Source organism: Caloenas nicobarica, chromosome 2 (assembly GCF_036013445.1).
Source record: "Caloenas nicobarica isolate bCalNic1 chromosome 2, bCalNic1.hap1, whole genome shotgun sequence".
Classification (NCBI taxonomy): domain Eukaryota; kingdom Metazoa; phylum Chordata; class Aves; order Columbiformes; family Columbidae; genus Caloenas; species Caloenas nicobarica.
In genome coordinates, this window is record NC_088246.1 from 47,826,422 (window position 1) to 47,850,879 (window position 24,458).

At 39.8% G+C, this 24,458-nt stretch overlaps 1 protein-coding gene across 2 annotated transcripts; it reads right to left on the bottom strand.

Moving 5' to 3' along the window:
* Positions 1–880: 880 nt before the first annotated feature.
* On the bottom strand, positions 881–24,370 carry EXOSC7 (exosome component 7). Of its 2 annotated transcripts, XM_065629535.1 has the most exons (9): positions 24,240–24,370; positions 22,714–22,820; positions 21,060–21,161; positions 20,605–20,699; positions 14,714–14,879; positions 10,417–10,487; positions 5,631–5,754; positions 4,571–4,726; positions 881–1,456 (listed from the first exon to the last, which is right to left on the bottom strand). In XM_065629535.1, exons 2-9 carry the CDS (start codon positions 22,744–22,746, stop codon positions 1,352–1,354), a joined length of 852 nt encoding a protein of 283 aa, XP_065485607.1. In that variant the 5' UTR covers positions 22,747–22,820; positions 24,240–24,370; the 3' UTR covers positions 881–1,351. The 2 variants fall into 2 exon arrangements, with proteins under 2 accessions (XP_065485607.1, XP_065485606.1); XM_065629534.1 differs by lacking the exons at positions 22,714–22,820; positions 24,240–24,370 and adding an exon at positions 22,138–22,215 and having other exon boundaries at positions 882–1,456.
* Between the last annotated feature and the right edge of the window lie 88 nt (positions 24,371–24,458).

Here is a 24,458-nt window from a genome sequence, read left to right on the forward strand (position 1 = left end):
GTTCTGAAAAAATCCCACCTCTTCAAAATAGACATCTTGGGCAAATTTTAAGGGACTTTTTTTTTTTTTTTAACCTGACTGCTTAAGATGGAATGGAACTGAACAGAACAGAATAGAATAGTGGCTACACACCTGAAATACATAGTATTGTGTGAGCTCTAGGAAAAGGGCTGAAGAGATTTCAGGACCTTAGGTACACGATATATTTCAATGCAATCGTGATTATTAATTTGAGATGTAATATGTTTTGTCCTATATCTACAGCTCTCCTTCAGCAAAAACCTCTCCCTTCTTCCCAAACACATCCCAGACAAGAAAATGGTCTTAATCTGATATTAGGAAATTAAAACAGAAAATTCAGAAAACACTGCTTTAAGTAAGAGCTAAATGATTCCTGGACTATTGTAATAACTTTTTCCATAATGTTTGTTCAAAATGATCCTTCTAACACTTGCAGTTGAAGTATCATATTCTTGAAAATAAACTTTTTCCTTTTACTTCTTCCATCTGTTCTATTTTCCTATCCTGCCAAATAAACAGCTCTTTTCTGGGCCAGCCAGCTGATGTAGGGAGGGAATCCACTGCTCTGAAGACCTGGTGGTACAACTCGATTGCATACCTTATCTGCCATCTTCTGTCTTTCCCTGTAAATGATCATTACTGACAGCCATTACGCTTTTCCAGCTGAATTACCAAACTCCTAAAAAATTAACTTCTTTTCCCTTCTCCTTAGCTACTGTGAGAGGTTTTGGCTAGGTTACTATTGTACCTGTTGGCAAAAGGCACAGGCAGAGCCCTAGTAAGCAAAGAAATCTTGGTTTAAAATATGAACTAGAAACTTCGGACCAGGTTGTATTTATAGTAAAATATAACCACATTTTATTCAAAGAAAAGTAAGATAATTTGAAGGAAGACTTCCAGAAAGTGTTGTTCTCATCTGGCTGGTGAATAAAAAAAAATTCAAGAGGCCCAAAGCCTGGCTTGTGCTGTACTGAGGACACTCCCATATATACTGTAGAATACAGCAGCTGCTCTGCAGAAGTGGAACATATGCAAACAGAATTAAGTGGAACCTATACCAGTCACTCTTGAAAACAGACTCAAGCACCTCCCAGGCAATTGCATCAATTGCTGCTGGTGTGCTTCCTAGGTGTGGACAGCCACCCATATGGAAAGCATTTCAGATTTGCTTATTTGCATTTAACTGTAGCTTTCTTTAAGCTTAGTGACATTTTAAAAGCCTCTTAGCCAGAAGGGTAAAGGTACTGGAACAAAAAGCATTCTTTTTATATATACAAACTGACAAGATCACACGATCAATTAAAACCAGTTTTGAACATTTAATAAAAACTCATCCTAGAAATCCAACTTTCTGCCGTGAGGTCCCCAGACTCTCTTCTTCATCCAAAATCTTCTGAAGGGCTATGTGCAATGACTTGCCCACTCTTTGTCCCGTCTGCAATGCAAAGAAAGCAAAACAAATCTGAGACATATGATTATTAATAGGAAGACAACCCTCACGGGCCACTTCCTTTTGACAAATATTTTCCCTTTAATGATTAATATACACCAGCTGGTATAATAAAAACATGCTTTTAATTAAGAAAAATAATGGTGGTGGGAGTTCCATTTTAATTTGATTAAATTTTGGGAAAATGTACACATAAAGGCAGTGCTCTCATTCATCAGAGAAGCATTCCATGATCATTAACACCAGATCTGTGCACTGCTTGATCACCCAGGAATACAAATTAATACACATCAGGCACAAGCACACATTCAAATTAGCCAGCATATGCAACATCAAGCAATATGCTAGCTGCCAGAGGACCAGAGATACTTGACCAGCAAAGCAGCCTACTATGAAGTTCAGTGAACTCTTGTGAATGCACTCAGAATTAGCAGACTGAATTTAGACCACCTCAACACCCTGTCAGGTGGCCAGAGAAACCCAAAATGCACAGTGGCTGCATCAACAAATCAGGCTGTGGGCAGATTCTGCATTATGATGTGAAATTCTGTACTGTCCAGGGACCTTAAATGAGTTAACAGAAGACTTTCTTTACAAAAATAAACTCCAGCAGTGGAAATCCATATACCAGCTTCTACTCTTCCCACATGCACAATTGTACTGTGGAAACTGCAGGACAGGGAAACATTGGGCAATGCTGAAATAAAGATCTTAAGGTAGTGGAGCCTATTAGAGCTTTCCTAGGGTTTTTTTAAATGACCTGAAATACTGACTCCATAAAAAGATGAAGAGAGCCCACCTGTCTCTAAAGTGCTAAACACAGTTTATATTAAACTGAGTTTCTTAGCTTCTGATCTATACGATGATCCTATGCCTGCCATACAGCTGACCACAAAGCTCTTTCACCTGTTGATGACAACTGCCAACACCACGGGCACACAAACCTTAAAATAAGATACATTTCTAATAGAAGAATCAGGTTACAGAATACAGCCCATAGTACCCAAAGGGAATTTGGGAAGAGCTTTGATGCAGCAGGGTAGCTGTCAATCCTAGACAGTTTGAGTCCTGCTAAGTAAAGGTGGGCACACGCAAGAATTGTTATAGCTCTGCTCCGGGACAAAGATCACAGCAGCAGTCTGGGGTCCTGAGGGGTGATACACTTTCCGCATTCTTCTCCTCAAATGTAAGACATCACTCACACCAGGTCAAAGCAAATGGGAACTGTGCAGAGCTTTGGTATTGACACAACATCGTTGCCATCTTATTCCTGCTTGTCTCTCTTATGGATCAGATCACAAATTCAGTAAAAAAAAGCCTAATGCTGCCAGCTTCCCAAAACTTTCCCATGAAGCTGCCTTCCTAAGAGACATGTTCTAGGAACATCTGTTCTCTACCAGGCAGGGGAAGCTGAATGCACTGACCTGCAGCCAAATCGTTAGGGAATGGAGGTGTCAAGCAAGGGTTATGCAGCTCCTCCACTGGACATTCCCAGGCCTTTTTGTTTCTCTTGGTATCCTAATCAGGCTGCTGAGTTCAAGGCAGGGCCAAAGCGATAATCTCTGACCTCCCAGAAAACATCTTGTTTTTTTCTCACCAGCTTTATCCCTCACTCCTTCAAACCGCTCACCACTCAGAAGGGAAGACTTTTTGCAAAGCAAGTGAGAGACGGCATAAATCACCAGGTGATCAGCCTAGGCTTTTAACTCCTTGCAGCGACAAGTAGCTCAGTAAAGCCCTTCAGCAGAGTAGGATGGTTTGCAGATTTCCCATCGTTACTTTCCATGTGCATCTCTGATTAGCTCATCTAAACGATGAGCATTATATAATCCCCAGCACAGCCTTTGGGGGCAGGCTATACAATGGAACCGCAAAAGTTCATTTCGTATTTAGAGCTCAATGTAAAGCAAAATCTGTGATCAAAATAGAGGCTCTAATCAAAGCTTTTTGCAGATAATTTGCATGTGGGCCAGTTTCTACCACAAAGCTGTATCTAACTTAAGCACTCGTCTCTTTGTAGCAGCCCTAGATCCAAAACCTCAAGCCTTCTATGACATTTAGTTAGAACTGGACTCAAAATTTACCAAGGAAGACACATCAGACATCCATAGGAAGTTTGGTTTCTTCAGGACGCCAAGTTAGAGATGACCCCCCTCTGCACATATACAAAGATGATAAGGGGCATAAATGACCTCTCTGGATGCAAATAAAAAGCCTGCCAGTACCACCAAGATTAGCACTCTGGATCAACATCATGACACAGTGAAGTGCCATATATACTCAGCATGTAATTTCCACTTGAGAGCAACTGTTTTCAAACTTGGCTCCAGGTTCTGCATTCCTGACTACAGCCATGCCATTCCTGACTACAGCCATTAGTTCTGGATCTCTAGGAAACAGGGCCAGTTCGAAGTATTTAATTTTCATTCTGACTCCAAGTTCAAAACCCAGTTCTGTCTCATGCTCAAGGCCAAACCCGGGCATGAGAATTTATACTGGAAAACAACTTTAAGAAGAGCCTGAAGAAAGGTTTAAAATGGAATTCTTATGTGGATGTGAACAACATCCAGATACTAGTATTTTCATGGAGTAGAGGCAGATCAGAAACCAAATGAAGGAGCAAAGAAAAACAACAGTAAGAAGATACGAGTAAGCTTATCACAAAACAAATGAGCTGTGCTAGAAGAAAACACCTTGCACTAGCAATTCAAAATACCATCTCTACTTCTAAAGGGACTTTACCATGTTAGAAGTTTTGCTCTTTCAGTCTTTAAGGGAAACAATGAGAGAGGGAACACGTTCTCTAAAAATACTCTCAGTGTTCATCAACTTAATATTTACTATCTTACAGCTGTGAGGTACTTCCCTGAAACAACTGTACCATACATTTCAGGCTTCTAAAGTTTTTAGATAACTTCCATTCATATTAGATTCTGTTTCAAAGGAACTGTTTGTGACCTTCAGCAAGCCCCTTGCGCACCTAATAAAAGCACCAAGATCTCTGCTCTTAAAGTCTTTACTGCAGCTTTTCATATACTGAAGTTTTAGTTCGTCCACAGTGTAATTCAGCATCAGCATCGATGGCTCAAAACTCCTTACCTCCATCATTTCAAAAATACTCTCAGGATCAAGGCTGCCTTTCCCCATTTTCTTCATAGAAGTGAGGGCGCCTTTACTGGTCACAGAAATAAGCAGGCTGGCCAAAGAACAGGCTTCTTCCTGAAGGGTAGCATCCACCACATGCCTATATCCAATCTGTAAGTTAGTGACAACACAACATATTAGTTTGCAGGTGTCTAAGCTCTTCATTAAGAAGTTAAACTGTGAGCTGTAGCTCTGCTGGCTATCTACATCCTCCCATCCCAGTATCATGTGACTGACTTGACAGCTCAGTACTTAAAGCAGCTTCTGACCCCAAATTATGAGTACCTACGTAACACAGATGAGATAAGCATGTCACTACTCCATACTGTTTTACTCTCTGACTATCCTTTCATAACGAAACTCCAGATTCCCCTTTCCCCCCAACTCCAAGCACGTACTTCCCTCCCCACTACATATCCTGGGACCTGGATGAGCCCCCACTTCAGTGGTAGCCTTTATACTATTTATAAAAGTTGCTTAAAAGACATGTCAGACAAACTTCCAGGTAACTAAGCAAATCACTAACTCTTGCACTGGAAAATGCAGCATCCAGCAAATCAACTGCGTTATTCACAGGCTATATATGGAAAAGGAAAACAAAAACCTGTTTGAAAGGACAGTATTGCATCCATGAAAATACTCATTGCATTACTCCAGGCATATCACACAACTGCTGTGTCTCACAACAATACCCATTTGTTTCAACATACTGAAGTATTTGCTGCTCTGGCTGTTGAGCAAGGAGTAAATGAAAAATAATAAGTCCTCTGCATGCAAGAAGATGCATTTTAAGAATGCGTCAAGTAGAAGTCTGCAAGTCAGAAGGTTGAAAAAAAAAACCCTTTTTGATAAAAGTTCATCTTAATTAAGAGGCCAGGAATGAACAAATATATACATAGTGGACACTGACCATTTCTGTAATGCAAGTTTTATCTCTATGGAAAAAATTAATGTCAGGTGAAGTTAATAGAAACTGAAGTTTGTAGGCAGAAGGTCAGAAATTTGTCAGGCTTACTTTGCTTAATGTGACGATGCAGGGCACATCATCCACATTAAGTCGAATACAATCATAAGGGTCATCAGACAGCTCAATCTCTTTAGAGCCTTCTTCATCCTGCAGAATATGCACTTTGGGTATTCTGTGGAAACAAAACATGTAAAATCATTAATGGGACAACAAATATAGATGTCATACAGTATCAACTCCAGGAAGTGCCCTTTCCTCTAAATGAAGCTATATGTTTAGAAAAAAATCCAAAATGTTACCCAAGTATTAACAACTCCTTTACTGAGACTAGGAAGAAAACATCATTAAGTTGGAAGATATTTAGGATAAGATCATCATATTTACATTATTCGAACCATTAGAATTTGAACTTTTTTTTTTTTAACACTAATGTAAGTGGACGGATTCTTTTGGAATTTGCACAATGCAATTCCGAGCAATTCTTTGTGCATCTGCCCAGACATACAGGAGAGAAATTGCCAAGGCTGAATCCTTTTGTACTGTGGTTCTCAATCCTGCAGACAAGAGTAAACTCAGAATTACAGCAATTGCATTGCTTGGCAAAGCTGTGACATCAGTAGCAAATACAAGTAGTAAAGCTGTTCAGGAAAGAATGACACCCACTAAGGAGACTTGGGGTAAAGGAAAAATATGACATTAGTAAAATCCTCTCTCTTTAGCGAGATGGGAAGTTTGGCAAGATATTCTAATTCTTTAAGAAACCAGAAGAGTCTACCATTCTAAGGACAGATATACAAAAGCAACTACCAGGGATAAAAACCCAGGCAGAAATCCAAGAAATGTTTTATTCTCAATTGTGAGTGATGAACTCCCTAACAAGCGAGCTAGACAGGCTCCTTATCAGTGGTGCATATACTGCATTTGTTATGCCACTTAATGGGAGTTTTACAGGATTATTTGATACAGCTTTCTTAGCACAACTTATAAAGTAATTTAAAACAATTTAGCTGAAGATGGTATCTCAAGAAGCCAAGAACTTCAATGTCTCATATACCCTCATTTACCCAGGTGCCCACTAGGATGGAGTACTGACTGAGAGATTTTGCTTTATTGGCCAGTAAAACCTACACATACCTCAGACCACACTGCTCTCACTTTTACACATTTGCGGTTGAAAACATAAAATATTTCAAGATGTCCATAGAAAGCTAACTTCAGTAACCACGTGGAATGCAACCACAATCTGTTTGTATATTAGCACTTTTACAGTAGCATTGTGTTTTATAACTAGACTCTGGAGGTTACATTCTTTTACGTATTCTGTACCAAATCTCTCTTAAAAGAGAGATGGAGACTGATTTAGTGCACTTTCCCCCCACCAATGCAAAGTGATTTTTGTTGTTCCCTGGAAGAATATTTTAGTTATTTGTGGCTAAGAGTCCTACACAGCTACACACTACAGCTAACCCTGCTTCAGTGAGGACAAATTCCTACAAGAACACTAGCATGAGCCAAGCTAAAACAAAAACTTTCAGTAAGCAGAACAACTGCGGTGTGTACTTTTTCCTGAAATGAAACTCAAAATGTTTTGCGGAGTTACATAACTCCTTGGAAATGCATCAAAGCCTATTTTGAGGTTAAAAATATGCCATTAAAAATTGATGGAATAAAGTCACAAGGTAACTAAACTCAAGCTACACAGGACAATTGACAGGACTGGACAACAGCCTAGACAAGACGTGCATGTGCCAGAGCAGTGTTTAAAACAAAGGAAGATTTCAAGAAAATCTGTGAGATTGAGCAATTTTTAACTCCCTCCTAAAACAGTTATGAAACCAGAGCAATGTTCGGTCTGCAAGAAAAAGTTGCCAGAATTCATTCCTGAAAAATGCCTGCAAGGAGCTGTTTGGGCCAAGAACAGATGAAAGGTACAAATTAGAACCACTGCGGATGCAAAAAGACAGTTGATCAGACACAAGCATCATAGTTGCACAAAAAGGGGGTATATACACAAAAATTAGGCAAAGAGAGTGTTGCACAAAGCATTTCCAGAAAACTGAAGATTTCCTCTCTCAGCTTGTAAAGGTTTATCTTAAGAACTAGCTGTACATGTTTACTTTGCAACTTTTATTTTTCTGTTTTGATTCCTGCAACTAATCAGGGCAGAAATCTGTACAGCAGGATTTAAGTCACAAAATGAACAATGTTCTTTTCTTTGTGCTGCAGACTCAGATTTGACAACTGCAAAACCAGTTCTACCCTTGCAAGCAGGCATCAATTCTGCCACTACCATGCTGCCCAGCAAATCAAAAATTACAAAAAAACCCACAACATTATAACACAATAGATTTGTGGATGTAAACTCCCTAGCTTTTGTAATTTGCCTAGTTTCTGTTGCTCAGTTGCAAGTAGGCACATTCCACAGAATCAAATTTAATGTTATATTTTGACATACTAGCTACCTGCACATTTTACAATATCTACATTGATCATGGATAAATCCAGCCTTAAGCACCTTGGAGACACAGTTAAGAAGAAAATTTGATATCTGCTGTCTTTTGCACATGATCTTGATATATTTTTTAGGACATGATGAACAATACAAAACTTCCAAGGAGTACATATTCCCCCTAAAACAGTCATATTGTCATCGTTCCATGCCTGAAGGGGATACAATGAGTCAGGTCAGACATGCAAAGAATTTGAATCCCATAATTCTTGCACAAAATTCCTTAAGTTATGATTTTGCATTTACTCAGTCCTAAAGAAAAACTTGTCCACAGCATTACATAATGGTTAGAGAAAGATTTTAAGGATGAAGCTGGGGTATTCACATATCCATCTGAACATTTAAAAATTTGTAGCTTCAAAGAAAAAACAGCAGCTGGAGCTCCCTGCTTTTGGTTCCAAGGCTGCAGCCAAGGCTGACAAAGGTCCGAAAACACTTATAACAAAAACCTGGTTGTAAACAGGTTATGAAAGGCAAATAAGACTCAAAGAGGGACACACATGTCAAGCGAAGTTCAGAACACTTAATCTGAAATGATCTTCAAATTGACATCTTGTCTTGCTCAGACAATAACATTTTCGGAGAGTGGGCAGCTACTGTGAACAACTTTGTGTCAATTCGAAGAACACTTAGTAGGTACCAACAGAAAGAGAGAGGAACAGTGGACAAGGACAACAGGTTTTCACTTTTTCACCTTTTGACTTTCTGAGCTCGTATGAGATTAGACGTACTAGTGTTCCCTGCTCAAGTCAATAGACAGGATTTTTGCAGGTCAAAAATCAACGGGCTCTGCATTATGTCATACTGTACCACATTTTGATTTGATATTTGACTTCCACAAGACTGTGGATGCTTGGCAACAGATTAAAGATTCTATGAAAGATACAGTTTTCAGAAGAATAAAAATAAAGCAGAATCATTAAAACATACTCTCCATGTTGCAAATGTTCCCAAAGAAACAGATTCTCTTTTGTTATTATTTATTTATTATAATTACTTTTTCTATGATCTTCTCTCTTTATTCAGAACTAAGGTTCTGGTTGAAATAAGAAAAAAGACCTAGTTATCTTGTAAATAAAGAACGTGCTTTGGATCTGCAAAACAACTCACATGGGAGCAACTCTTTTAAATATAATATATGACTTCTGCATCCTGGCAGCTCACACACAGAGACATCGGTATTTCTTCCCTTTAGTGTCATATCAACTCTTTTGTGAGCTGTTACATTTGTGACAGTATTTCTTAATGGTACAAAAACTGGTACTGTTAAAAGTTACTGTTGAGAATTTTATTAACGTAGGCAATTTCTCATCAATATATACAAGTTGTAGTCTTATATGCATTCTCCCCTTACCCTCTTCTGAAGTGTTTATATCCTGATGTGCTACCTGTCTTCAAAAGCATATTTTCCTCTTTTTCTTGCATGTACTTTTCCAGCTCTAGCACCGTGCTCTGATTCCCTGACGGATAAGCCAGAACTATGCCAGTGACTTCAGCAGATCTCTAATTTACAGCTGAAGAACAATCTGAAATCTACTTTCAAAATAATTATGCTTGTGAGAGTCTAACTTTTGCACCTCTTCCAGCTACTTCTGCTACGTAAGTTTTTTAGCAAAGCCATTCACTAGTTCTTTTCTCAAGGGTGCTACAAAACTCTGTATTCTCTTTCATCTATAGATAAAAACAATAGAAAAAATATTATTGAATGTTATCATTCAAACACACACAGATCACTTGCGTCACTCATTCTGCTAAATTTTGTTCTTCCATTCTTTGAATTAAAACACATGGGGCAAAGTTCTTTTAAAGACACATCATTTCCCCCTCCCCACAATCTCTCATCACCATTTTTTCCTCTTAGTTTTAAAAAGAACTCTAGACTAACAGTCTAGAGCATCAGAAGTGGGAAGTCAGGACTAGTAACAAATCAGTAGTCACATTGACAAAGGGCTTCTTATTCAGGAGCATCACACATCAGTTAATACTTCTTATTTTAAACCCACAAGGCACCAACACTAAGGCCTCCTCTACTTGCAACAAAACCATATGGTTAAGACAATTTTTTCTGGATCTGGCTACAGAACAAAAGTTATATTGTGAGCCTGATTGTGCATACAATGCAATATGACAATTACTAGAAAGTGAATTAAAGTCCTCAGTTCGTGTTGCCTGCATGCAACAGGACTGCCTTGTATCTGAATGCAAATTGCCTTTGTTATTTCATATTTAAATAATTACGCATTAAAAATGCTTAGCTCACAGAGACTACTTCTCTTCCACTTCCCATGCCACTTCCACTCACATGAAATGCAATCTGTGCTTTACCTTGTGTTAAAGAGAGCTGCCTTCACTGCAAGAGAGATTGCATCAAAGAGGTTCCCACCACATTCCAATAACTAGGGAAGAAAAAGAGAATCTCTTTAAAAGAAAATCAGGCTAGTGCCTTTAAACCAAGTCTTTATTTTACTTAAAACCTACTTGAAAAGGCACAAAATTAAGAACCAGAACAGGTTTTTGAAAAAACAAAGTTGTCTTTAAGGCCTAGCTATGAAAAGAAACAACAGATAGGAAATTAAGATTTTAGCTAACTGTATGATACATGCAAACTAGAAGAGTTAATGCACTTCATAATAAAATGAATGATAAAATTTAATAATAGAAGCGGAAATGAAACCACCACTGCTCTTGCTCTTCTTGTGCTAAGGCTCTGAACTAGACTATGACCAGAATACTTTTTATAAACTCAGCATATCAATTCTTTAATGTTAAATCAAGCCAGTCCTTTTTCTACACTTTATTTCAAAGAGGAGCATTTTTTAAATATAAGCCAGACAAACCCAATTGGCAGAATTGTTTTCAAAGAAGCAATGCAAATTGTCACTCAGAACATGGTATGAAAAGCTAGTTATAGAAGGGATAGTTATTAAGGCACATCATGATTTATTCTCTACTCTTTATGGAAAAGAAGTCATCAGCAGGCTTGCCTGCTGAAAATGATCTAAGGCAAACCTGATATCAAAGTCTGTTTGTTGCTAACACTATAATTTGAATTAAAGTGTGTGGAGGGGGGTCTAGCTTAGTTTTTTTCCCACGAAGATCAGGAGAACAGCACTGCATACTATATAAAAAGGCAGGGTTCCCATAACCACTAATACTTTCCACAGGCTGACAGACAACTCAAAGATGTATTTGGCCATAATCCAGTGTTACGTCTCTGATAAGCTCCACTCTGAGCTGCCAGTACTATTCGATGAACACACGCATCCCCAGCAAGTATTTGAAACTACTTCAGCAAGAACATACGGGTGCCTCTCCATTACATCAATCCATGCTGTATGATGAGAGCAAAACAAGTTTTGCAACATTGATTGTTCTTCGAAATCTATTTAAGAATGAGATAAACTCCTGCACTGGGAAGAAATCATAAATCGTATTATGGAAAGACAGTTTATTTTTATGAAGACAGATTGAGTTGTGTAAAAAGAATGGCAAAAAGTTGGGATCGAAAACTAAATACAAAAGCGATCCAATTATTTCTTTGCAAACAGCTGCTGGATACAGAGAGGTTAACTTGCCACTTTCCGTCATTATTGGATTTTACTGGATAACACAATAAGCCCCACAACATCTTTGTTATTAAAACGCAATAATAGGCTGTGCCTGTGCTGTTGCAATCCTCATGCTCAGGCTGCTCTTCTAAAGCCTCCTCTCTGTTACAGTGGCACCTACAGGCTAGGAGCACAGCCTGTATCAAGCATGGTACAACAATTCCTCCAAAAAGAAATGAACACTCTCTTCTCAGCTGAAGCACCTTCTTCTGAGATTCTCCCCAATTTTTTTTTCAAGGACTAGGAAAGTATGCACAACTGTGAGTTGTGGGAAGCCAAGGAGTCTTTAGAAAGGACTACTTTTAGTTTAATGATATACAAATTAAAAAGTTACTGGAAGTGTGGGGAAAAAAAGACAAAATATTGTAAACCTTGCCTTAGTCAAAGACGTTTTTCCACAAAAGGACAGATTTCTAAGTTGTTGGGTTTGGTTTGGGTTTTTTTTTCTTCCAAACTGGGGGGAATAGAAGAGATGAGGAAATCCTCTGAGGGAAGCTCAGTAGTGAATTCCTAAAATTTCAACAGAATCTCATGCACACTTTGATTCTCCTTGCTCAGCACTGCAGGCTGCTGGGGCAAATTATATGGAGAAGGCTATACGTGTATCAAAAACACCTTCGAAAATGGTTAAAAGCTTATTTCTTACATTGATGACTTAGAAGGGGAAAGAAATGGAGAGAAAAAGATGGTGAGAACAAGCTTATAGTTTTGCAATACCGTGTACCTTCACGTTCATGAGGTACTCCTTGGAAGCTGAACACCTTCTATTATTAAGAATGCATGTATTTTGCAAGGTCAAGGTATATATTCTTGACCTTTGACACATATCTATATGTGTCATTTGTCTGCATCTTTCTAGTATGTATAGTTTATGTTCTTTCTAGTCTGACTGTACACAATTATAGCACCTCCCAAGTCCACTAGCCACTAGAAAAGAGAAAGTTTTTAATTGATAAGCTGCATGACTATGCAAAATATACTATCTTCTCTTTTGAGGTTGCATATCTCAAATTTTTTTTACACATAGGAGTTGAATATAGATGCTTTGATCAAAGTGTGCATGGCTAAAATAAATTGCAGTGGAGCACCTCCAGGTTCATAACCTTGTCTTTCGGAATGAGGCACTTGAAAACAAGCACCTTCCCACTTGACCACAAGGTATCAGTAGTTTCAGGCTTATGACAGATATACGGCTTATTTTCCCTCCAACTTAACTGGCAACACGAACACTAACGTGAACGATTTCCAGGAATTCTGAAGGAAAACATAATGCAAAGGACTCTCAATAAGCATTGTTATTGTATTCAGAATCTGCATCCCTCAAATGATGAATGACTTGCAGTGCCTTACATTAGCACAAGCGTCATACTTCCACCATGTACTGTTAAAATAAAGCTCTACAGGAATGATTAGGCAAGAGCAGCTTCAGGAAAACCTGCAGGTATCAAGCACAAACTCACTTGTGATATATATGTGTTCTGTTTAGAAGAGGAAATAGTACAAATACCTCGAAAGTATGAAAATACAGAGGCCTGATGTGGAAAAAAAAAATAAAAAAAAGAACAGGGGGAAACAGACCAGCAGCTCTTCAATGGCTCACACACAAAATCCCTGTAGAATTTGACATGAAAAGGACTCATCAAGTTTAGAGTCCTACTTATGAACCTACAACAGATTCAAACGTAAAATGTGTCACACAGCGTAGATCTTGCTATTCAAAATTCTGATACAACTAGTAGCAGAAAAATACCAAGGCTGATTTTCTCTGTAGCTATGGACAATCAACAAATTTGCCCAGGAAGAATCAAATCATGACCATTTATACCTCATACAAAAGCTATGCAGCAGTCAGCTTTATGAAAGTCTTTGTTTATGCAGTGTTTATGCAATGCTAAGCAGTACATTGCTTAAATAAGCACAGCATTTAATATTCTGTACCTCTGCATGTAATTACCTAGTAACTAAAGGCCTCAGTTTGATTTCTATTAAACTATGTCAAACTCCAGTAAGCTGGTGAATAGGACTGTTAAAGCACTCAGCAGTGGTACAAATTTCATCATTCTGTATGTGGACTAAGTCACAGTATGTTCCATACCCACTATAATTAGGCTAATGGTACTGCTTTTTAAACACCTAATGGACTAATTTTCACATTTATTTAGATCTTAGTCTGAAGGTTCCCATTTTGTTTATCAAAACCCTGTATTTATTTTTTTTTGCAATACAGCTTAACATTTTGCTAATCATTTCATAGACATTAATGGATTCCTGTGAGTAAGATCCCTCAACATATTTTTAGTAACCGATTTGACAAATAGAAATGCAACTTTGGACCAATAAGAACAGGAAATAATGCTCAGGAGACCCTGACTTGCAGACATCTGTTAAATTCCCATGACAGAGTGCTTTAAATACAGCATAGTTTGGAAATGGAGCAGCTACATGCACAAGACTTACATGCATAAAATTCAGTTTCCACTTTTTAAGGGGAACAAATATTCAGTTTCTCTTCTACATTCAATACATGTATACGGTTTTCATCAAAAAGTGCCTAAGCCCAAAGTAACTCTTGCCAGAAAAGTTTCTATTTTACTTTACTGAATTAGTACCGATAATAGTGGTCGGCTACGTTACGGCTAACATACACCCATGCTAACTTACATTCATTAGAATGATATATTTCCTGTTACATCTAGCTTGGAGAAAAGTTTAGCCTTCTTTAGTGGCAATTTCCTTGTCAGTATAAGGTCACTGACTTTTATCTAAGGCAGATTTGGTCTATTCAGTGTTTTCTTAGCTCTGCAGTAGAGCAGTGGCATCAAGAAGGGTAGAAAAAGAGCAAGATGGAAGTAGTGATTAACTATTATAGGCAGATTCACAAGAAGATGGCCATCCATGCTGTGAAGCATTATATCACATTATGAGAAACATTTTTATATGAAAACACACATGGTTATGCTAAGTCAGTGCTTTGAAAAACCTCCTTGAATCTTAGTTTTCATTTCCTTACTTACCAATACATCAACATAGATAACCCAGCAGTGTTCTCTGGGATTAATACAAAGCGATTTTAAGTCTACACTGCTCTCGCTGCTAAATACTCTGTAGAGGGTGTTTGCTATCTCTGTGCCAAGCTCTTCTCCTCCACGGCCTTCAAATTCAGGAGTAGCATTTGCAGAACTAGATAAAGAAAGAAAAAATACTTTCACTTCTGCAGCAGCCAATACCCAAAGGACATTTCTTAAATATAAAACATTAGAAATATTTAAGGATTTATGAGAATAAGCTTTCCATCTGGTGAAGAAATTATTTGCATTTTGCATAAGAAAATGTCTTAATGCAGATAATATGTCTACATTTTGCAACTAACAGCTCTGATACTAATTAAATTCCACTATTGTGTTCAGTATCCAAGTTACAATCTTAAAGTTGGTGAATTCTTTCAAGGATTATTTCTTAAGCAGTCTCATGTTCCACCATCTCAACCCTTTCAAAAATAAAAAAGGGAGAGAAATCTGTACTAAGTTCAGAACAGCTAACAAGACAGCCTGTTAGAGTCGAATGTTAAATTCCTAAGATAAGAGAGTGGCTAAGAAAAGATGTGACAATATGACAAGTAGAATACGCATTTTTTTTAAAGTGACATGACTGACTGACCTTAATTGGTAATTTCTTTACTGAGTGTACTCTCTGCTATCAAGCCACGTACAGAGAGCAGCTCATTATTTTCAGCAACTGCAGCTTATGAAGAACAGCAACTAAAGAACATTTTTTTACCAGAAAGGATCTCACAAAAGTGCGTGGTCTTCGCTACCCTGATTCCAACATAATAAACTTTGTTTATGACCAGTCAAGCAAGCAAGTCCTTGAGTGCTGGGAACTTGTACACAGCTAAGATCATTCTAACAAGAAAAGAAAACACGCCTACCAAAAATAACCCACCACGCACAAAAAAACCCACAAAACTACACCACATCCCCCCAAAAAACATCTCCAAGCCACAATGAAATAGAGCAGAAATGTCCAGAGATGCATACACAGAAAAATAACAAACAAATATTCTGAATGCAACCTCTGGTTTATAGAGAGGGCAACAGCATTCTCAAGCAGTGGACCCGTGGCACACATTGCAGATCTTGTTTTTAAATAAACTAGTCAGACCTCTCCCAAATAAATTCGTTATTACAGAACGCAGGAAAGAGGTGGTTCCACAGAAGCAGTTCAATATGTTCAAAAATTATAATAGCAAAGCTGCCTATTCTCCTGGCTGGGCACCTCACAGTGCCACTTTCTTATGTACATTTTGTGTTCATAGGATGATGCAAACCCTTAGCTCTTCCAACAGGAACACCACAGAAATGCAAACATACAGCTGAAAACAAAGTCTTGGAATATAATCCCTTCACCTTTAAAAAAACAACAACTGAAGATCCACATTATCTAGGTATGACTTAAATCATCAAGTGAGCTGTATCAACAAGGCTGCAACACCTATAAGGGAAATCCTTACCTGACAGTAATTCTCCCAACTTGTTATTTTGCAGAACTGATGAAAACTCAGAATGCTAGGAAGACCCACTGAACTTTACATAAGTTATTTGCTGCCTCTATAACCAGACAGCACTATACATGCTTAAAAAATAAATTACTGCCAATCAAGCAGTGACCTATGCTTCCAAACTACATTTGCCACTTGAATAAGCCCTGCAAGAGTGACATAATATTATTTGCAGTTGCGTTAGTATTAGACACCAATTTTATATGATAGGACCATATCTAAGTATAACTTAATTCTGGAAATACGGTGAGTCAGGCCTTTAGGTTATATTAAACAAGCACTTATCCATGGAACCAGCTTTATGCAACTAGATCATTCAATTTAAACCATTCTGTTTAAAGTATGGTTATGCAAGCATTATGATTCCTATGATAAGTTGAAAACAATTATACAAGTCTCAGTCTATGCCTCATTATTATATCTAAACACGAAGTTTTATCAAATGTTTTAATTTTTAATTATAAATGGCCTCTTTCTTTGACAGAGAGTAAGAAGAATGTCACACTCAGAGTATTATTGCAAGTTTCCCTGCATCTTAATTCCACTGTTATTCAATTCCTTGCAAACAAAGTGAAATAAAGAAGTAATGTTAGCAGGATACTATTATAACAACTATTTGGTAAAAACTGCCATCCAACGCTCAGATTATTGGAGCAATTTAAAATTTAAAAAAGCATTGTCTAGCACACTAATAAAAGAAAATGCCAAAAAGCTTGTTTTATGGAACACAGAAAGGACTTCTTAGCAGCCAAGTAGAGCACAGTTTCTAGTCCGGAACAGAATGTAATTCTAAAGACTTTGAAAACCATTTCAGTGTCACATTGCATAACAATCAAGACTCCTAAAGCATAATGATGTTTCTGTCACAGATCTCTTCTTTCAAAACCCTTGCTGTTACCAGTCAAAGCCTTTCCCTCACAGTAGTTAAGTACTTCCCATCTGTTTCTCAGACCATTAATATATTATAACCTACAATGTAAGTAATTGTAACAGAGATAAAACAGTTAATTAAACAAAAGCTCACAACTATTGTCATGCTTTACCAGAGCTTAATTATACTGAGGATACTCTTCACGTGAAGTCATATTTACTTCAAGCAACCAATACCAGATTTCTATTCTTACACCAAAAGAAGCATACAACCATTTAAAACAAGAAGCCAAATTCACTGTTTTAGAACCAGCAGTAAGTTAACTACCTCACTAATATTCCAAATAGCAGTCAGAAGATACCACTTTTGCGATATATCTGAACTGCCAAGGCAGTCCCAGAAATAGACAGACCTGAATTCAGGTCCAGATGGTGTCTAACTATTAAGATGACAATGATGATGATGATATTCAAGCTCATGATCCTACAAAGAACTGGGCTAACATGGGTTTGGATTTAGTCCAGTCAAACTGGTAACTCTGCCAACATGGATTTACCAATTCAAATCTTTGCCTGGTCAGGGACTGTCACTGCACTTCACATCTGAAAAGAACATCTGCTTATAGAGTTTGAAATAGTTTTTACTCAAGCATCAGATGGTGTTTTTCTCTCAAAATTGAGCTCAATCCCATCCAGCAGAGACAACACATCTTTAATGGAGGAAGCACCCTAAAAATGTAAAGACGTTTCATTCTTTCAAAACTCATTAGTTTGCCTCTTGCCTCTGCATAGAACAGGTGCCATGATAATGGATTTACAGTAGGAGAGAGGAGAGGGGAGGATAGGAGGAAGGGTTCCTTTCTTGCAGCCACCATTCAAGTGATACCTTCAGTGACTGCACTGAAATTCAAGTTAGCATTTTCCCCACAAAACACACTGAGGATCACCTAAGAGCATGCTGGTGTGGCTGTTCTGCAATACTGTCAACTCTTATGATTTGGAGTACCACTTTCCGTCTATAATATTTAAGATCCTAACTGATCCAGACTTGCATGCAGACATCACAAATAGGCCCAGTCTCTCAGCTGGAACAAAAGCATGTCTGGCCTTCAAAGTGGAGAAACAGATGGCCAGACTTGGACGAATATATCCCTTGCCTCCCTAGTTCCACAAACAAAATCTAATGCATTCAAGGAATTCAGAAGTCTGCCTTTTCTTTTTTCCTTGTTATTTCTCACACTTCGAAAATGCTAAATCTTTGCTTCAGTCAAAAGCCAAAAGAATCCCTAAAAAGTCAGTATTAGAACAGCCCCAAAACCCAAACATGATTAAAGCAGACACAGCAGCCTTTCAACATCAATGGCCAGGATGACTGTCTTCTGCGTGCTACTGGGCAGTAATGACATCACCTAGGATGTGGACTTGTTCTATGTTTACTAATTTCTAGTATCACGAATTAGTGCCCCAAAAATAATCTCTTCCAGAGACTTGCATTAAAGTCTGTCTCAAAATGGGACTAAATGTGCTTCTCAGATTTTAGGTTCAGGACTCTGAGCAGAATGAAAAGAAATAGAACCTTGGGGCAGCGAATTACATACATGACTGAGCAAGTTGTTATTTTCAGCAGTACAAGAAACCTTGAAAGTTTCAGGAAATAAGCATTTTAAGATAAAAACTCAAGACTGCAGTGTTTGCTATCATCAGTTTCAACAATATAAAAGCCAAGCAGAACATACAGGAGGTGCAGCGTATCAAACTATGCTCCCTTACTACCACCCAGTGGCAGCCTGGAAAAGCATCAGAGTACTGACAGCATTTCATATTCCTCTACAGAGAACAAGCTGCCTCCACTTTGCATTTTGTCTTTTGGATCTTTCTGGAGGCTAGATGGTACAAGCATGGGAGAAGTGACTACCCTTCTCCAAAATTTAGGCTTTTGGTCTGTGTTGTCACATAAATATTACCTATTTCTAGAACTGACAAAATCCATCTTGCACAATATTGCTGCACATCTCCCTCCCAACTTCTAAAGAAGCAGAGATTAACAGTTAGGAAATGCAACGTAACATTCATCTAATGAGCTGAAGTTTTTCTAAAATTTATTTACGTATGAAAGAAGTGTCACAGAATCACAACATCCCCACAGACCATTTGTTTTAGCAAGGAAACGTCCCTGCCCCCAGTGGACTTTCTTCATGTAAAAACCACCAGAACAAAGCGGGTACTATTTAGGATATTTCATACATGAGTTTTATAAAGCAGTCAAGCTCAGATCCCCTCTAACAGCATGACCACATTTGAGAACATCATCTTCCTGTCCGATATTTTTTGAACAGTAATCATAAACAAACCATTAATTCATAGGTGAGTCCTTCCTCCTACAAAACCTAAGTTTCCTGAGTTAAGTAGTACATTGTGATGTATAGAGACAGTCTTAGAAAAGCCTGCATAATATGAGAGAGATAGAAATGTTAAGACAGATATAGCAAGTCAAGTCAGACAGATTATCAGATACACAGTAGCTCTCGTACCTTAGCTTTACTAATGGTATATTGGTTTAGTATCAGAGAAGCAACATTTATTGTTTTTAATAAGGGTCACATGCAAACCAGCTAACTTGACAGGCTTTTATAAGAGTTTCCCAAAGCACATTATTTCAAAAAGAACAGTTCTAGGAAGTTTGCAAGATACAGGTACTGTAGTTTCAGACAGCAGAATCTGGAGTAACACTGAGATGCCTCTGTGCTACCTCAGAGCAACATGAAAACAAGAGCTCTCAGTTTTCTTCTTGATTCCTTCAATATTCAAGCACTATGAAGACTGTAAGGATAAGCAATAATCCATTTGCAGCACAAAGCCAGGAATAAGATTAAAAATAAATACCAGATAGTTAATAAATGAAATACTGATTCACTGATAAATATGATAACTACATTTTCTAATTAACTTCTGCAGCTGAAGTTTACAGTGAGAATTTTCTTTTTTTAAACAGTTTTATACAAAACACACTTTGAACTTTTTCCACTGCTTTCAAAGACAAAGAAAGCAAAATCCTTTAAGTACAGTTAAAGTACAATCTGTATCGGTCAATTCTTTTCTTCTGGAATACTTCATTTTTGAAAGAGATTTTTTCTATTCTATCATTGTAAAAAAGACAAATGACATCGTAGTCAAGAAATCATGTGTAACTGAACCATTACTCTTTTCCAACTGCATTGATGCTATGCAATTTGGGATTTTTTTTAACCTGATTTCATTCTTTAACTCCTCTTGTTTTGCTTATTTTGGGTCTGCAGAACCAGCAGAAAGTTTCTGAACGTTCACCATTATTGAAACAGTAAAATAATTAGTTTCTAGTACTCAGACCCTGACGGGAGGTTAGTGGAACGAAGGTATAAACTTCAGAAGAATGGCAAGATCTGATTAGTCGTTTATTACAACTATTAGATCTATTTCCTTCTCTTCTGTTATACTAACCAGTCAACAAAGAATTCCAGGTAACCTTCATCTGGTTTCTCCAACTTTGGTGTCCCCATTTCAGCTTTTACACCTACCAAGATATCAGTGTGTCCCTGTTAAAACAGAAATATATCACACAGTTTTGCTTTACTCTAAAGGAACAGAATTATTTTTCCAGTGATTAGGCACAAGAGTAATTTCATTTTTTAAAGATTAAATGGTAGAGTAGTTCAGGCTGAAGGCTTTCCAGGTACTTGACAGTAAATCTAGCTCAATTAGATTAAGCCAGCCTGAATGAATGATATATTCTGTCATTATTTCCTTAACCAATAGTTTCAGTTAATGCTGTATATATACACGTTTTATTACACACACAACCCCATCTACAAATAACCTCAGCTTATCATAAAACTAGGCTCATAAACCCAGAAATCTCATCAGCAAGGTACATGACCTCGAAGAAAATTACCAACCAGCTTTACTCTTGCAGATCCACTTGTGTTTGATACAACATCTGTTTCTACTTCTGCACATCTGTAGTCTTCACAGCCACGACCATCTACACGAAGGTCCTCCTAAGAACACCAATCAAGATATTGTGCTTAAAGGAATCAGGAAAAGTAAAAAAAGAAACTTTGACTTTAAAATTTCCTTTTCCTATGCCAAACACAGCAGTAAAATTAACATAAAAGCAACAGCTCCCAGTTTCATCACTAACTTTCACTTAAGAGTACAACAGAACCAACTGTTCTTTTCCATTCACCTTTCATTTATCTACAGCTTGCAACAACTTCCTGCAGACAGACCTGAACTCCTGCAGTACTTCCATCCTGCTTCAACCGAAAGCTTCAGACCAAAAAAGTGTAAAGGTCTTGGCTTTAAAAGGTACTTTACCTGACACAACACTAGTCTTTCTTGGGATACTCAAGTTCTGTACTTTTATATAGGCAATTAGGACCCAGAAGAGAAAAATAGCCCACCAGCCTTGCAAGTGCTTCCATCTGTTTATATTTCAGAACCAGATATTATGTGCCCTATGCAGCTCATTCCCATAAAAGTACTTTTCTTTGGTGTGAAATACAGTTTCTGTACTTTGCAAAGTACAGTCCTTTTATCTTTGGCATTTCTCCCCACATGTCCTTCACTTTTCCTCCTTGGTCAACTCACTGTTCCTTGGCTCAGTGACAGGCTAAAACTCTATACAACGGCAAAAACTTGAGAAAGAACAAGGGAAAAAGGGGAAAGAGATGGACAAGAAATTGAAAAAACAAACTCACGTCCTGTTCTCACTGTGCTTGGATGCTCACCCCGAGATTTCCCCTGCAGACATAACCTAATGGACAGCTCCCTCCCTCCTCCCGCCCAGTAACCCCTTCCCGCCCCACGCCTGCTCACAGAGAGCAAGCCCGGGAGGCGGGAAAGGGCCCTGCCCCACACCTCACAGGACAAAGCTACGACCGGCCACAGGCATGGCCGCCCACGCTGCCGCCTACCCTGGGCTAGCGGGACCTCCCGAACGATGCCTTCCGCACTATCCTCCACTGCCGCTACCTGGACGCCATGCACGATGTACAGCTTCTCCGCCTCGCTCAGCACCACGGACGCCATGCCGCCTCCAAGCTCACGCCCTTCCGCTTCCGGCTCTTGGCGCCCTTCCGCTTCCGGAGCCCGCTTCCGGCGCCGCTGCCGCTACTGGCAACGGCCGCCGCTACGCCCAGCGAGGGGGGGGCGGGCCCTGCGCCTGCGCAACTGCTCCCCTCCCGCGCGCCTGAGGCGGGAAAGCGACCGGGTCGCCCCAAATGCTGTTGCGCCCACCGAGCGAGGGTCTCGCCTCGGGGGCTCTCGCTTCCCCAGGGCCAGGGGGCTGTGCGGCCGCTAAGCTTCCCCACAGAAGGCTGTCGAGGGGAGCAGGTGCAGCGCTCTGGGCGTGGCGCCCGCTGCGCACCCCGGCGTCCCGAAAAACGCCCCCTCAGAGAAGCCGAAACTCCTGGTAAACCAAAGGGGCTGTCCCCGCCCCGTGCCCGGGTAAACGGTCCTGAAGGAGGCTGTGGAAATGCTCGACTGCTCGGGAAGGCCTCGCGTAGTGATGATCCCCGCAAGAAAAATGAGGAAATGCCGAGGTTTTACCTCAGAGAAAGGTCCGAGCCAGGTGCAGCACATGGGGCAGGTTTGAGCAGGGAAGAAACAAAGTGCCCTCACTTAGGAGAGTGCTGTTGGTCCTGTGCCAAGTGTCCCTGGGAAAGCAGACACGGGAAATGTAATCAAAAGCTCGTACTATATATTAAAACAATAGTCGAGGGGTGTTTTTTGACAGCCTTAATTAAAAGTTTCACAACCATGAGCGGTTAATGTTGGAAGCTCAACACTCCTTCGCACAGCTCTTGTGTAATACTTTGAAATTATTTTAAAAGTTGCTGTCTGGCTTCATGCTGATGCTAACTTGGTGAGAATGACCCACGGCGTACAAGGATAATGTGCCATGCTGCTGGAGCATCTCTAGGTGCTTCTAGCTCTCCTCTCCGAGACTCCTTGCTCAATCAAATGTACAGAGCGTTGCTGGCTGTGCCTGCTTGAGCAGATGCAATGCAGTGGGAGCAAACCCAGAGAGCGAAAGACGTTTTGGAGGTTTTAACTTCTGGTCCCATTAGAGAGCCGTGCACCCATCAGAGCAGACACGTTTCTGGGATGCATCCCGTGGCTTACTCGCATCCAAAAGGAGTCGAGTTTCTGCATGCCAGGATTGTTGCATGGGGATCGCTGGCTGCTGCTCGGCTGGGACAGCCAGCAGCAGAGCCTGACCAAGCTGGGGGCTGAGGCTTGGGTAGCTCACCCTCCCCGCTGACCCTGAGGGGGTGTGTGGGGCTGGGCCTCCTTCCTGGGCCAGGGGGGTGCCAGGCAAAGGGGATGCCCCTGCAGAAAAGGGGCCTGGCTTGTACATTCTCCCTAAATAGCATCTGCCAATGCTGCTGTCCAGCACGGATGGACCCTTTGTCTGACTCCATAGTGCGATTCTTGCGTCCACTCATTCCACAGTGTGAGCCAGCCTACGGTAAGGAAAAATTGGAAACTTCCTTGTAAAAGTGATCTGAAATAAAGTGTTAATGCAGGTGCACCCTATGATTCCCACTGAGAGAGTGCAGGGAAATGATATTCTGGCTCCCAGTCCTGCCTGTCTCACAGCTTAGCCCACAGCAAACAGTTCCAATTGCAATGAAAAAGTGACTATATTTTAATTCCCCCCCCCGTAGTCTACTTAATGTGAGTCAAATTTTTAAGTAGTCCAGAGGTCAGCTAGCAAGTCTTGTTTATATGCAAACAAAGCAGTTTTCTAAAGGCTGGAGAAGCCCAGGTCTGGCTCATTTCTCCTCAGGGATGGCAGAAGGCATCTCCTTGCTCTGAAGCACGCTTCCTAGCACATTTAGATTCCTGTCTCCAAGGCAAGGGTGAAGGTTATTGGACAAAAAGGATGCCAGTTGTTGGTGTTTTGGTGGTGGGGTTTTTGAGTGTGTGTGTTTTGGTTTTTAACAAGGGCAAAGCAGCGTCTTTTCCTCCAACCTCGTGATGGTAGGGTTGGCTGAAATAAAGCCAGCCGGAGGGAGCTGCCGGGAATGCAGAAGCTCGCCCCCCATGATGAAGGCCCGGCGAGGCTGTACCTGCTGGCAGCGGTGTCTGGGATCGGCGAGAGCCCAGCGAGCTTCACTGCTGCGAGCGAGCAGGTGCCTGGACGTGCAGACACCTGCAGCGATACGCCCCGTCCTCACGGATGCCGCAGGATTTCGGGTACCTGCAAGCCAAAAATACCCGAACTTGGCAGGGGCTCGGAGGCGCGCAGCGAGGCCGAGCTGTTCCCCATGCCAAAAAAAAAAAAAAAA

What these genes read in the sequence shown, in the direction of transcription:
- EXOSC7 (XM_065629534.1), bottom strand. Translation starts at nt 22,194, where the DNA reads ATGGCGTCCGTGGTGCTGAGCGAGGCGGAGAAGCTGTACATCGTGCAT. An exon ending in GCAGCTCTCTTTAACACAAG is followed by an intron (nt 5,755 to 10,416) that starts GTAAAGCACAGA and finishes TTGTTTCCACAG; the next exon opens with AATACCCAAAGTGCATATTC. An exon ending in GCATCGTCACATTAAGCAAA is followed by an intron (nt 4,727 to 5,630) that starts GTAAGCCTGACA and finishes ACTAACTTACAG; the next exon opens with ATTGGATATAGGCATGTGGT.